At 29.2% G+C, this 13973-nt stretch overlaps 1 protein-coding gene across 5 annotated transcripts in view; it reads right to left on the minus strand.

Moving 5' to 3' along the window:
* Positions 1-804: 804 nt before the first annotated feature.
* The window catches only part of LOC107452167 (transcription factor CP2-like protein 1), a 111396-nt gene continuing 98227 nt past the window's right edge, over positions 805-13973 (minus strand). For 4 of the 5 annotated variants that reach the window (XM_021147816.4, XM_043048190.3, XM_043048189.3 and 1 more), the window contains 5 exons: positions 11371-11461; positions 11259-11299; positions 7164-7306; positions 2646-2697; positions 805-2566 (listed from right to left, as the gene is read on the minus strand). In XM_021147816.4, the coding sequence (XP_021003475.2) occupies positions 2517-2566; positions 2646-2697; positions 7164-7306; positions 11259-11299; positions 11371-11461 (377 nt within the window). In that variant the 3' untranslated portion in view covers positions 805-2516. The remainder of the gene's footprint in view (positions 2567-2645; positions 2698-7163; positions 7307-11258; positions 11300-11370; positions 11462-13973) is intronic. The other variant, XM_043048191.3, reaches the window with a different exon arrangement.

The raw sequence follows: 13973 nt of genomic DNA on the forward strand, positions 1-13973 counted from the left end.
AAATAATAAAAAATTATAAATAAGTGTTGAAAATTTTTTTTGTAAGGAATTATCTTTAGATTAAAAAATTTTGTAATTGTGTGTAAAAATTTTTTAAAATTCACTTCAAAAGTTCTGTAACTACGTAGAAATACACAAAAAGTAAAATTAACATTAAGTGGTCCAAACTTTCAACCGCTCGCCTGAACAAACAATCAAAACCATATTTCCCAGATTACGGCTACTTCTTCTTTTTTAATATATTTATATTAATCCATCGAAAAAAGGTATGTTTATTCAGAGACAGTAAGTTTTTGTGTCTAATTTTGTAATTTAAAATATCGTCTGCCCTAAGCAATTAGCACATTTGGGGTTACTCTCTCGAACCATTAAGATTAAGTCCTAATACATTAAAATCCGATTGTTAAATTGGAAGTTATTCCGAGTGCTTCGATTTTAATTCCAGAATGTGAAATTGATATAAACCTTAATATTTCACAAAGAAAATACTTCTATTTTATATCAAAAAGCAATATCAATTTAAGTTTTTTTTTGAGGGGGCTATTTAGAAACAATATAGAAAGGTTAATTTCTAATATAATTAGTAAAAATTAGGTAATTACCAAGATCTTAGTAAATTTTATGCTAGCAACAAAAAATATAGATTCCTTCTTTAAATATTTTCCTCTTTGATATATATTTAAAATAGTTATTAAAAGGGGAATATTTTTGTGGAATTAAAGTACAACTTCTTTTTCTCTTTAAATATTTGCTAATAGCGCATTTGATAATGTCTTAATTCATCTGATTTATCTAGACCTTTATTGTTGTAATATATATTTTATGTATACTTTTATAAACCTATATTAGTATGGGTAGAGAACGTCTAATCTTCCCTGAAAATTACTTGATAGCAATAATGATTTAATATTTTTCTATTATTCAATAGATCATTATTTCTTCTATAATTACATTTTATACAAGGCAATTTTTAGTTTATTTTAAATGATTTTAAAGATAGTATATAAAGATAGTATTTCATAAACATTTTATTTTAAGTGAAAGGTGTCTACAGCACGTACAAAGCTGTCATTGCCTTTCAGCACAAAAGAATGTTCATTTTCTTAGAGCATTCAGTTGTGTTGTTGTATGCAGATGTGAGTGAAGTTTAAATTGAAAAGAATGAATTTTTTTAATAGTGCAGCCATTCTCAATCTGAGGGGCACAGAAGAATTTCAAGAGAGGCATGAGTACTTTTGGTCATATGTAAATATTTTCAAGATTATCACACTTTTTTTTATATATTATCATACTATACCTAAGCCTATTTAGTTATCGACATTCCAAATTAATAAGCAATGAAATCTACCAAATCACATTAAAGGGAGCGTGTAAGTGTAACTGCATATTTTTTGTAAAACTGCCCTTCGGAGATTTTATGCTTATATATATGTTTGAAAGAGCTTATTACTGTCTCATACTTATGTAGTTTTTTTAATTCAAAATCTGTGCACACAAAAATAACTGAAAAACAATGACGACTATGTGACAGGCAGAACCTGATGCTTCCATCAACTGGAGAGCACATCTACCCATATTCTACAGTTAATGCTTGCTTTATCTTCCCACAGAAGAAGATAAGTGAAGACTTCTCTTGTTTCACCTCTCACTGATTTATTACTTGTTTTATTAGGACGTTAAATTTGGCCAGGTGGGGAGGAAAATAAAACCCATCTGGTTTCTGGGTGCAAGCTGGCCATCCTACCAATACTATAAAATACATAGACCCATATTGACGTTGAGGTGGCAAATCAACTCTGATGGTAATAGAAAAAGATGATTATTGCATTAATACGCTAAATACTCATAACAATGTGGATAAGTGTAAAAGACAGACCTTTAACTGCATGGCAGTTTTAATGACACCAATGAAACAGTGAATAATAATGAATGCTAAACTCCAATCAGGAATACCAGCCAGTCTTTCTGGTAAACATTTAGAAATACTCGATGTGAATTGTACTCTACATGTTGAAAGACTATGTTTTTACATCTCTAAAGCCAATTTGTGCAAAATTGTCTTCAGCTCTAACTATAGGCACTGTAGCATTGTTCAAATGTCTAAATGCTTTGCATAACCCTCCACAACCAACTGGCGATTGATATTTGTTTTACATGTTCATTTTGATTTTCGTGGAGTACTAGAGTATCTTCTTTGAAATAAATTTCTTGAGAATTAAAAAAGATGAAGGAAGAATGTTAAATACAATACAGATTAGGCATGGCAACTTGAGTTCATTTCTTGTGTAGACTCTTATTAAAGCCTTCTTCAAATTCATGGATCATCATAAATATTTTTAGATGATTATTAAACTGCTAGTTTTCTATGAAGTACACAATATCTTATGAATGATAATTTGATAATAGTTACTAGATTTGATTAATTTAACTGAATGCACAACACACAAAATTTTGTCTTCAACCATAATGAATCTTAAATATTAATTTCATTTTGAGTTTTCAGTGTTTATAAGTAGTTAATACATCACTTGTTTCAAATACACATAACATTGTTCATCACCTGTACCTGCAAAATATGTAAACTAAATTCAACACAATAATTTAAAAATGAGCAATAAAACTGCACTGTTTATAAAGAATAGTACCTTCAATACATTCAATGACAAACAGTGAATCTTGAATCATATTACTAACAACCTATGAAGAGAAATAAATATAAGATATTTTTGTTATAAAACTTCATCTCTAAAAGAGATTTTTAGTTAAAGAAATATAACATTGGCAAAGAAGTTTCCTCTGTACTGAAAATATGCATGAGAACGTGTAAATTAGGCCAAATTAAAAACCTAATTCCTTATAAATGTTAAGGGGATGTTTCATAATTTGAAAAACATATTTGATTTGAATGGTCAAACGCTAATTTTATTTAGAAAAAATCAAAAATTTGCATCTCTTTCAAATAAGAAGAGTTACAACTGTATAATACAATATAATTATTAGATACCCTATTAATTAATAAACTTTATTTAACAAGCACTCTAAATTAGAGATGTACCAGGTCAGGGTACCTGGTGAAAATAGAATATTTTACCCTCCAGTTCTGGATACCCCATAAAATTTAGATTTATTATTTGGCTAGTTCAGGGTATCTGGTAAAATTTACATGTATTACTTGGCCGGTTCTGGGTACCTAGCGGAGTATTATAGGATTATGCAAAGCAATATAAAAATCATTACTTTTGATCAAATATATATTTTACAGGATATAGTTTTCAAGAGATTTCCTGCGCTTACATAAATAAAAACACATGTTTAGATTTATTTTTAAACTAAATTTTGAGAAAAAAATTTATAAGAAATTTGTATGTAGAATAATTTGTGTAAAACTTTGCTATGAAGTGGAGACATCTGCTAATAGTGGGACTCCCTGATTAATTAGGTTTTCATTTAATTTAGTTCTTAAATTTTAAATAGCATTTAAATGTAGGATATTTTAAAACATATCTAAATGAAATGACAGTTTATTGAATGAAAGTTTTAACTCCCAGAGCTTAATTTTTAATCATCTTATAACTATAAATGTAATTTATGTGCAATGAAATCACCTATAGTACAATCTCTTTATCTTTTCAATACTCTGTGAGAAATTTTATGTTATTTCCAATATTAAACAGAAGAATAACATAGAAGATATTTGCTGTCTTTAAAATTATGATTCAATCGCCTTATCCAAGAAATTTTGAATCCTCAAAAGAAAAAGTAACTTCTCGATTAAGCAACAAAAAAAGGCTAAGTTTGCTTTCATAAAGAACTTTTTCTATGAAACCAATGCATATTTGAGTACATGTGGGGAAAAACATCAAAAAAACTTTCATGGTTAATCCGATGTTAAGGTCTTTTACCATAGTGGTTGGGAATTGAATTCATTGAGCCATAATGAGTAAGAAACTTGCTTTCCAGTAAAAATTTAGTTTAAAGTTATTGATGGCCAATTTCATTCATACATTCTTCTTTATAATATTAAATGTAAATCAACTTATACTGGAAATGTAATAAAATATTTCTAAGTGAGTTTTTGATTTAGTTAAAAAAAATTGTCAATATTTGTTAAACTAATTGTGTCAGTTATAGCTTGAGCTATTATGTACCAGGAAATTAATCTTAAATTAATATTAGCATTCAAATATAGAATGCATTATTTGTAAGAAAATATTCATTATCTGTTTAAAACTGTTGTCCAAATTATCTATGCATGTAATAAAATAATTTGTTTGTGTATGTGTCTGTATAACCAGATTGTGAGGATACTGTAGGCACTAAAAATACAACACTCAATATGAAACTAAATGAGCACAATTGTAAACAAATGAGAAAGCCCTATTTTCAATTTAATTTTTAATTCAGAAACATTTAAAAAGGGGAATTTTCTCATTGGTTTAGCGGAAGTCATTGTTTTAAATTTAACTGCAAACAATTCAGTTTTGCCAAATATTTTAAAGATAACATTTGTGATGTTTGCTAGCCTATAGCTTTACTCAAAAAGGTTGTTTATTGCGATTGGTAATACTTATTTATTTTTCATTCATGTTACCAAATTATCTGAATGATTAACATGATTGAGGTAGCATAGGCGGAATACCACCATCCATGATCAAATTAATATTTTTAAATTATCTTTAATCACATGTTTATAGCTCATTTTCAAACATTCATGCTGAAGCGACAATTTTCTTTCCACTATCAGTTGAAACTGGTAGATTGATTGCTGTCATCAGTATTGCATTAATTGTAATAGAAGCTAACTATCATGATTTGAAATCAAAGTTTTTTTTGTAAATAAATAAGAACTCATAGATTGCTTTCCTTAGAAGAAATTAGATTTGTAAACTTGAATTTTTATCCTATGCTGTTATTTTTGTACAGAACTTATTGCAAGGTATGTTTATATGATTTTAGATATTTTTAAAATTACTCACTTAAAAATGGTTTAAAAACTAAACTCAGTGGCGCGACAGCCCATAGAGGGTCAAGGCCTACTGTGCCCATCTCAGTTTTCTTGACCTTTGGGCTCTGGGGTGCAGGAACAGATGTTTCGGTTAGGTGGTCAGCCGAAAGCAAAACCCCCAGTGTTTAGTTCCCAAGCGTGCTTGGTACTCATTTATCGACCCACTGAAGGGATGAATTGCTGTGTCAACCTTGCCCGGCCTGAGGATCGAACCAGGGACCTGTGGCACGACAGCGCGAAGCGCTACCGCTCAGCCACCGGGCATCTAAAAATTGTTTACATAACGCTAAATCTGTTACCAAAAGAGTCTGTTACCTTAATGTTACGACAATTTAAAAGCATGATTAAGGTGCTTGAAGTCTCAATTTTGAACCGCATGTTCTTTATAAAATAATTGGGAAAAAAGTTTAATTTTCATACTTTGTTAGTATCAGAGTATTTACCCTAATTGACTAAAGTCCAACAACACATTTTAATAAAGATGGAAGTGCAAAATTAGGTCCATGCCTTTGTTATGAGATAATAAAAAAATATTCTATGAAATGTTAAGCTCACAAATCCAAATAATAATGCATATTGCTCATATGCTGAAAGCAAATTTAGTCTAAAAGAAGAGGAATAAACATCTATGGCATTTTTCAACAGCTTTTTTTCATTTTATTCATGATGATTTTATTAACTATAAAAAATATCAATATTCTACCTGTTTTTAATTTTGCATTTATTTAACGATCATATTAATTCAGTTAAAATAGTTTTCATCATTAAAGTTTTTGAATTTTTATGTCCATTAAGAAGAAATTTCTCTTTAGCAAACATATTTCTCTGTCTTGATAATGTCCACTTTACCCAGATTTCCCTGAATAAAAATTCTGAACAAGAGTAAAATATGTTGCACAATAACAGTTATTTCAGTTTGATTATTAAAATGGTCATGGAATACACAGATTTCCAAAAGTAGATTTTTTTTTTAATAGTCGTAAGGTAGTAGTCTTAATAATCTGAAAATGGCTGTGTTGAACATAGATGAGTTTTACCTGGTACTAGATACCTGATAAAATAAGACGGGTCTCGATTTTGAGATTAAAAACAGTTTCCAGGTAACCAGTAATGGGTAATGAAATTCTTTTGCTCGGTCCGGGTAATAACTGGGCAATGAAAAGCTGGCCAGGTAATGGGTAATTGCCGGGTACCCAGTATATCTCTACTCTTAATAAAAAATTTTATATTTTTCGATAAGATAAGAATATGCTTAGAGCTTATTAAGGTGGCTGTAGATGAAGGTCTGTATAATTCAAATAACAGTTTCTTAACATTTGCTACTTTATAGAGAAAATAATGAACTAGCTGAAATGTACAAAAACTAAATTTACAGCTTAAGTTCAATGGATAAAAATTAACATTGTGAGATTTATGTCCGGTATTGACTTAATCCAAGATATATTCACCAAGGATCAATTTTATATTGAAGACAGTCAAAGATTTCAGGAATTTCTCTGTTAACTAAAAGTCTCAATACATGATTTTTCTGTCCAATAAGTATGTGCCAACAACAATTGGAAACAATTTTAGACCTTTATCTTTTATGTTATATAGAGATATAACAAAAACAGAAAAATATAAGCTTAAAATTTCCATAATGCTTCTAGTTCCACATTAAATTCTGTATTCTTATTAAGAAAATAAACGCGCGGTGGATGAGTGGCAGCGCTTCACGCTTCCGTGCCACAGGTCCTGGGTTCAGTCCTCGGGTCGGGCAAGGTTGACTCAGCCTTTCATCCCTTCAGTGGATCGATAAATGAGTACCAAGCATGCTTAGGAACTAAACGCTGGGGGTTCCGCTTTCAGCTGACCGGAACATCTGCTCCTGCACCCCAGAGCCCAAGTTCAAGAAAACTGAGATGGGCACAGTAGGCCTTGGCTCTCTGTGGGCTGTCGCGCCACTCAGATAAGTTTTTAATGAAACAAGTCGATAGATTGGAAGACTTGTGATTTGGCTATCAATGTCAGTCATTTTAAATAATTCACATTTAAAGTTCCTCAGAATTTTTTTTGACTAACTGTTAGAAATTCAGATTTTTTTATCTAATAATTTCCCTTTTTAAGCAAAGAAAGCAGGTAAAAGGTGTGAAAGAGTTAAAATGAAAAGTTTTTTCACCTCATCAGTAACTATGACACGTGTATCTCCTGGTCCACTTGCATAAAACTCACAACTGCAATCTGATGGAAGACCACAAAATATTTTTATTTTTGTAAATAATTCATGGACCTTGGATGACTTTAAATAAATGGCACTATAAGCTGAAATATAATTGTAAAACGTTAATTATTTTACATAATAGAATAGACAGACAACTTTTCATCTTTCTGTAATAGCTACTATTAATTTTTTATTATTTTCATAATCACTACTGTATTAATTTTTCTATTCCATGATTTTTTCTTTAATCTACCTAAGATAGCACTTTTCTATAAAACTGAGGATCACAAGTTAATTTCAGATGAATTATCTTTGCAAATATGCTTCATAGTTTTAATTTTAATATTTTATAAATTTATTAATACAAATAAGTCTTTGCTGTGTGGCTCTGGGAGGTAGTAGACAAAAGGTGATGTAGTGAGAACAGCAAAAGTACAGAAAAAGAACTTTTCTTTTTTTAAAAAAAATAGGATATGTTTGTTCTTTTATTGTTATATGTAGGTTTTTTAAGGCATATTAGTTTCCTTGAATTAATCCTAGCTTCTTAATTTTTTATTATAATTTTTACCTTTATTTTTTTTTAATGAAAATCAGCAATATTTGAGTAAAACTTTCAAATTACCTTTTTAACAAAAGTAGAAATATTAAATAAAGCAATTTTATTCATTAAAAAAATATAGAGCGTATTAGTTTTTTTTATTATTGCATATTAGTTTTCTAGAATTAATCATACTGTTTGTCTACGATAGGTACTCTGACCGACACAAAGTCTGCGACAGTCTGGTGCTATGGAAACAAGAAGAGGGCATTTTAGGGAGGGTAGCTTCGATGATAGCTTGTATGGGAAGTATACCAGATTGGCTGACTCAGTCACCAGTAGGAGACTTATTTATTCTGATTCAATAACTTTTTTAAGACTCGCATGGATATTTCTTTCTTACTTGAAATGATTCTCTCTACTCAATCGGTTGTTATTTTTTAAATACAGAAGAAAAAAAGTGAACAAATTCTGACATTAAGGGTAGTACATGTTTTTTTAATTTTACGATATTTATTATGAATGTTCATTGATTGTTAGATGGTTTAATTTCTAAACTTGCACATTTTTTAAAGCAGTTAATTTATTTTATTATTTGAGTTTTCTGGAAAAAGTGAAGTGCTTAAACTTATTAACTCTGATTTTAAAAGGAGATAAAACTTTTGTTGAAAATGGAAATAAGTAACGTTATCTGTGCCGAAAAAATATTAAATATCTTTGTTTTTATTATTTGTTTTTTAATTTTTTTTTAAACTGAAAGCAAGTTATCGCAAATAGAATGAAATCTAAAACTATCAACGATGATTTTTATCAGCACCCATCAAACCATCTGAAAATTTTTTTTTTGTTGCTTAAATTACGTTTTCTTACTTGTATTTTAATGTAACCTGTATAGTTTTTCTCACTATTTATTAAAAAAAAAATAATTCTAACAGTTTTTTATTAGCAAATTTATTTTTTTTTTTTATAACCAATTTACTATGCAAGATAAATTTATAGATGAGTTATTTATTAATAAAACATTGAGCTTGCTTAAAGCAATTTTATACAATTTCCCTACATATCCTATTTATCAATCATTACATAGAAGTAACAATTTTAATTTGTCATTGAGTAAAAATTTTAATAGCTGTTACACCCAAAATTTAATATCATAATTTTTACATTTTTTGTTGTTTTTTGAAAAGTATATATTATACAAAACAATAGCCCAAAATGATTTCTTTTTATTTAATTTATTTTACAAGATGTTAACAATTAAATTTTAAAGCTCTTTTTAATTAAAAAATAAATATCTAAGAATAGAATAAATGGATTTTAAAAAATTGTATCTCATTTTACGCGGAAGTTCTTGAAGTTTTTGATAAAATAGTTATAAATAAAATATATTCTTCCAGTTCCAAGTTTGAACTCAAAAAATTATGTAAATAAATTATAAATAACTAATTATTCATAATATTATTCACCTAATATTATAAATTTATTATTTGCTATAATGTTTGTTATTTTGTGAAACATTAGTTGATGTTTTTAAATTCCCTCCAAATCTACCGATACAGCGCGATTGAGCGATCAGCGGAGTGGAGTGGCAGAGTGAGCTGCAGTGCAGCGTTTCGCGAAAAAAGATAAAACTTTTTATGGAATTGTGATCCATATTTTTTGAGAAGCCATTTTGTTCAGAATAAAATTTACTTTAAAATTGGTTTTGTTTGAACTTTGTACGACATTAACGACATTTTTGTTTTTCATTTTACAACATAATTTTGCAATAAAAATTAAATTTTTTAAGCATTTGTTATATTATAATTATTTCTTCAAAAACTTCCAACGCGCAAAATGAGATAATTTTTTTAAAAATCTATTCATTCTATCCTTAGATATTTATTTTTTAATTAAAAAGAGCTTTGAAATTTAATTGTTAATATCTTGTAAAATAAATTAAATAAAAAAAAATCGTTTTGGGCTATTGTTTTGTATAATATATACTTTTTAAAAAACAACAAAAAATGTAAAAATTATGATTTCAAATTTTGGATGCTTACCGCTATTAAAATTTTGACTCTTTTAAAAAAGAGAAAATCGAACGATCTAAACGATGTTTCAGGTGCGAATACTTATTTCTCTTCACTCTAGAGCTAACACAATAGACCGAAGAAAGAGGTCTCATTTTCTCGCGCCAAAACCAGTCTTAAGGAGGGACCCGCACCCCTACTTGAAATAATCATACCTCGTTACCATAGTCACCGCCACCCCTCCAGACGAATGTCTGTCAGAGTACCTATCGTAGACAAACAGTAGCTTCACAATTTTTTTTAATAGTATATTCTTTTATTTTTTAATGAAAAACAGTAATATTTGAGAAAAACTTTCAAATTACACTTTTAACAGAGGAAAAAAAAATACTAAATAAAGCAGTTTTATTTTTACTTTGAGTCATTTTCAAACTGTTGATGTTTCCAGAATTCAAATTTAAAAACACGCGTTTATTTATATATAATAATGTTACAGTTATAAGTGTTATTATTGTTTTTAAAGGATAAGAGTAATTTTTTGCACAAGTAAAATTAATGATTAACGGGAAAATAATGAAAATTTAAAACAAACAGCTCTATTTAAAATAATGTGACTTTGATTTTTTTTAAATGATTGTAAAAGATATGATGGCTACATCACTGGGATGAGAGCACCTAAAATAAATAGTTGTTGCAAATATGTTTTGCAAATTTGCACAATGAATCCTATATTTTTTTTATATTATTTTTATGCATGCAAAATGGGGAGGCTGAGCTTGTTTTTTGACTGCCAGTGCAATAAAAATTTAACTTCATAAAAATAAGATTAGCAGCTTAACTTAACAAGTAACAACTTAAAAATTAATTTTAGCTATAACTGGTAAGAACAGAATTAAAAGTCTAAATGCTATCATTGGTTGAACTAGTTGGTTGCATGCAAATATCTTTCTCATTTCTGATTATATTAGCAGTGTGAGTTTCACAATTTTGTAAGAAATGTTTCAATTTGTGCAATTAGTACTTGAGATAAAATATTCAATTGGGAACTAATATTTTTGGTTTTAGTTACTTTCTAAAATCTTCATCATTAGCACAAAATAACTCTCATATTTATCACCTGCTTCCTAAACCAGTAAATTACAACTTAGAAAAATATCATATTTGAGACAAAAACTACTTAGGATGCAAGTAATTCCTTATTTTTGTGTTAAGTTTTAAAACTTTAAATATTATTTTATTAAGTCATTATTTAATTATTTGATTTGAGGCATGTGCTTGAGTAGATGGAAATTAGTAATTGCTTACATAAGTGTCTATGGAATAATTATGAACCCTTGCATTCACAAGTGTCCTATGAAATTATTTATCTGAATTAATGAAAAGTGTTTAACTAGAAATAGTAAAATTTCTACAAAATAAATAAAGTTAAATATTTTCAGAATTAAATTTATTATTTCTGCATAGACATGAAAAAAAATATAAAAATCAAATTTTATACAAAACCTTTTTGTGATGGTAATCGTACATACGTAGTCAAATATCCTCTAAAATTAAAAAAAGGAATTAATTTCAGAGTTTGAAATTGCTTCGAAAAACAATTTAAAAAATTACGCACTTTCTATGAAGAGCATTGAAGAGACGTATACCATTTGCAGTTCCACAAATATCAATCAAGTCACTACGCGTTAAAGACAAAAGATCTTTGCCTAGAAATATAAAATCTTATAAGAACAAACTGAATTTTAATGGCTAAAAGTTTCTTAAATTTGAAAAGCATAAAAAAATATTTAAAACAGAATTTCAAAAATTTTTTTCAGTTATAGAATTTTTTCATAAAGTCTTTATATTACATGTATGCAATTTTTTTCAGTTTAAATTCAACCCATAAACAATTTTAAACTTTCTATACAATAATATTCTATTAAAACTAATTTAACATATATTTCTACAGATACTTAATATAAAATATGTACTTTAAAAGTAAACTTATATAGTATTTTAATGTAATACATAAAATAAATAAGTAGAATGCGAGAAAAAAAATTTTAACAATCAAATAAATAGTTTTTATTAGTTACGAAAGGTATTTCATTAGCTTCATTTCTCAAAAGAAAATTTTCATGTAGCAAAAATAAATAGCATTGTACTTTAATTACATTTTGATTTTAATTAAGTAGGAAGAGAATAAAGAACATACAAAAAAAGAAGTCTTAAGAATAAACATATTAAAGCAATTACAAAAATATCACCAACTTTGGGGAAAGTATAGTTACAAACATAACAGGGAAAAATATGGATTTAACAATATTAGAATAAACAAACATCTTGTTACCCCATTAAAAAACAACCAAGATCATTAGATTTGTAACTTCTATGCTAGTTAAGCTGACAGTTAAAATCCATATAAATTGATGTGACTCCATAATAAGCAAAGGAAAGACTACTAAATGAACAAACAAATGGAAAAAACTAAGACCATTTAACGTAGCTGTATTATTTTCAAGGAAACTACATTTTATTTCTTTCCTCTCTTTTATTTTTTGATGGTTTCTCACACTTTATTATTATCATATCTTGCATAGAACATTTTATGTTTGTTTTACCTTTTGTGAGATTTTTACTTTCAGTTTGAGACAATATCGTGGCATCCAACTATTGTATACTCAGTCTAACCCTAAGGTCTTCATAATTTGAAATGTAAGAAATTTTGAAAAATTATTTTTCAAAGATTCTGTAATTTTATTGGAAATTTTACTTCTTTTTATCATGTATTTCAATCTTGGAAAAAGGAATTTCTTTACCTTTTTAATTTTGCTCCAGCAAATTTATTTCCTGAATTGAATATCTTTATTTTCTGAATTTCTTTAGCTGTTAAAAAAATACTTTGAACAAGTTATACAAATTGAACTTTTAAGGTAGGTCCTCTAAGTTTTCATGTAATTAAGTTTTCAGTATGTGCTAATGTCATTAAGTTTTCATTAGATTGAGCACACACACATTTGAAAACATCATGAGGGGGGGGGGGGGTTGCCAGAGCCTCCAAAGAGGTTGGACTTCTGTCTGTTGGTCCGCGGGAGGTATTTTATTTCCCTCCTACCACCCAAAGGTATTAGCCGATGGAGGCATTCCCCGATCCGCCACCTGGGGACGCGCTCTCTAGGGGTTACAGGCTCTCTCGAGAAAAATGGTCAAGAGACCTTAAACTAGTCATTAATCCTAACAAGACTAAACTCAGCATGTTCAGCACTGACAGAAAGCACTGGCACACATTTTGTCCTAATATAACAAAGTGTTAAACACACCCATAGAAAAGATTTCTAACCCAATGTACCTCGGGATAATACTTGACGAAGAGCTTCGTTTTCTCCACCACATTCAAGAGTGTTCTAATAGAGCACTAAAAAAGCTCAACATCCTTAGGAGGCTTTGTGGCACAAAATGGGATGCTGCACCAAAAACTACTTACACAACTCTTATAAGACCATTAATGGAATATGCCACACCTGTATGGTCACACTCCTCCTCTACTTCAAGAGAAAGATTCGATAAAGTACAAGCAAAAGCTGCAAAAATAATGTCTGGTGCTGTCTCATCAACAAACAACTCAAGAATTCAAGAGGATGCGGTTTGGTCCCTCTGGAAGAAAGGAGACAAATGTTAACTGTTAAATTTACAAATAACGCCCATAGTCTTGACGAGGGGCACATTTCACATCGTACTATTATAAACTGGAATAAAAAATCTAGACTCAAAAGGTCATCTCCCCTTCAGTTTGACAGGGCCATCAGAGAAAAAATTCACCTTAAACCTGAGGACTTTCTTTTTAGAAACGAAACTCCTGCTATTGGAGTTGTTCCAGATAATACGACAATCTGTCTAGAACTCATCGAGCCCTGTTCGAAAAAAGATCATGCGAATAAACTCAAGGAAATTGGGATGAAAACTATCGACTCTCTATCTGGCCTCAATCATATCAAGGCTTTTACTGATGGATCTTCTGACTCCACTTTCACCAACGGAGGTGCGGGAGTGGTACTGCTCCTACCTGATGATCAAAAACGAGAGATTGCAACTGGTGCTGGAAAAAACGCACCTATCTTTACGGCAGAATTGATAGCCATTTCTACAAGAATCGAAACGTACATCAATCTTGAACCTTCGGAGCAGCTTAGTGGTATCACCTTCATCAGCGACTGCAGGTCTGCCTTACAGGTCCTC

Source organism: Parasteatoda tepidariorum, chromosome 11 (assembly GCF_982258835.1).
Source record: "Parasteatoda tepidariorum strain Cologne lab strain chromosome 11, Ptep-v5.0, whole genome shotgun sequence".
NCBI classification, from domain to species: Eukaryota; Metazoa; Arthropoda; class Arachnida; order Araneae; family Theridiidae; genus Parasteatoda; species Parasteatoda tepidariorum.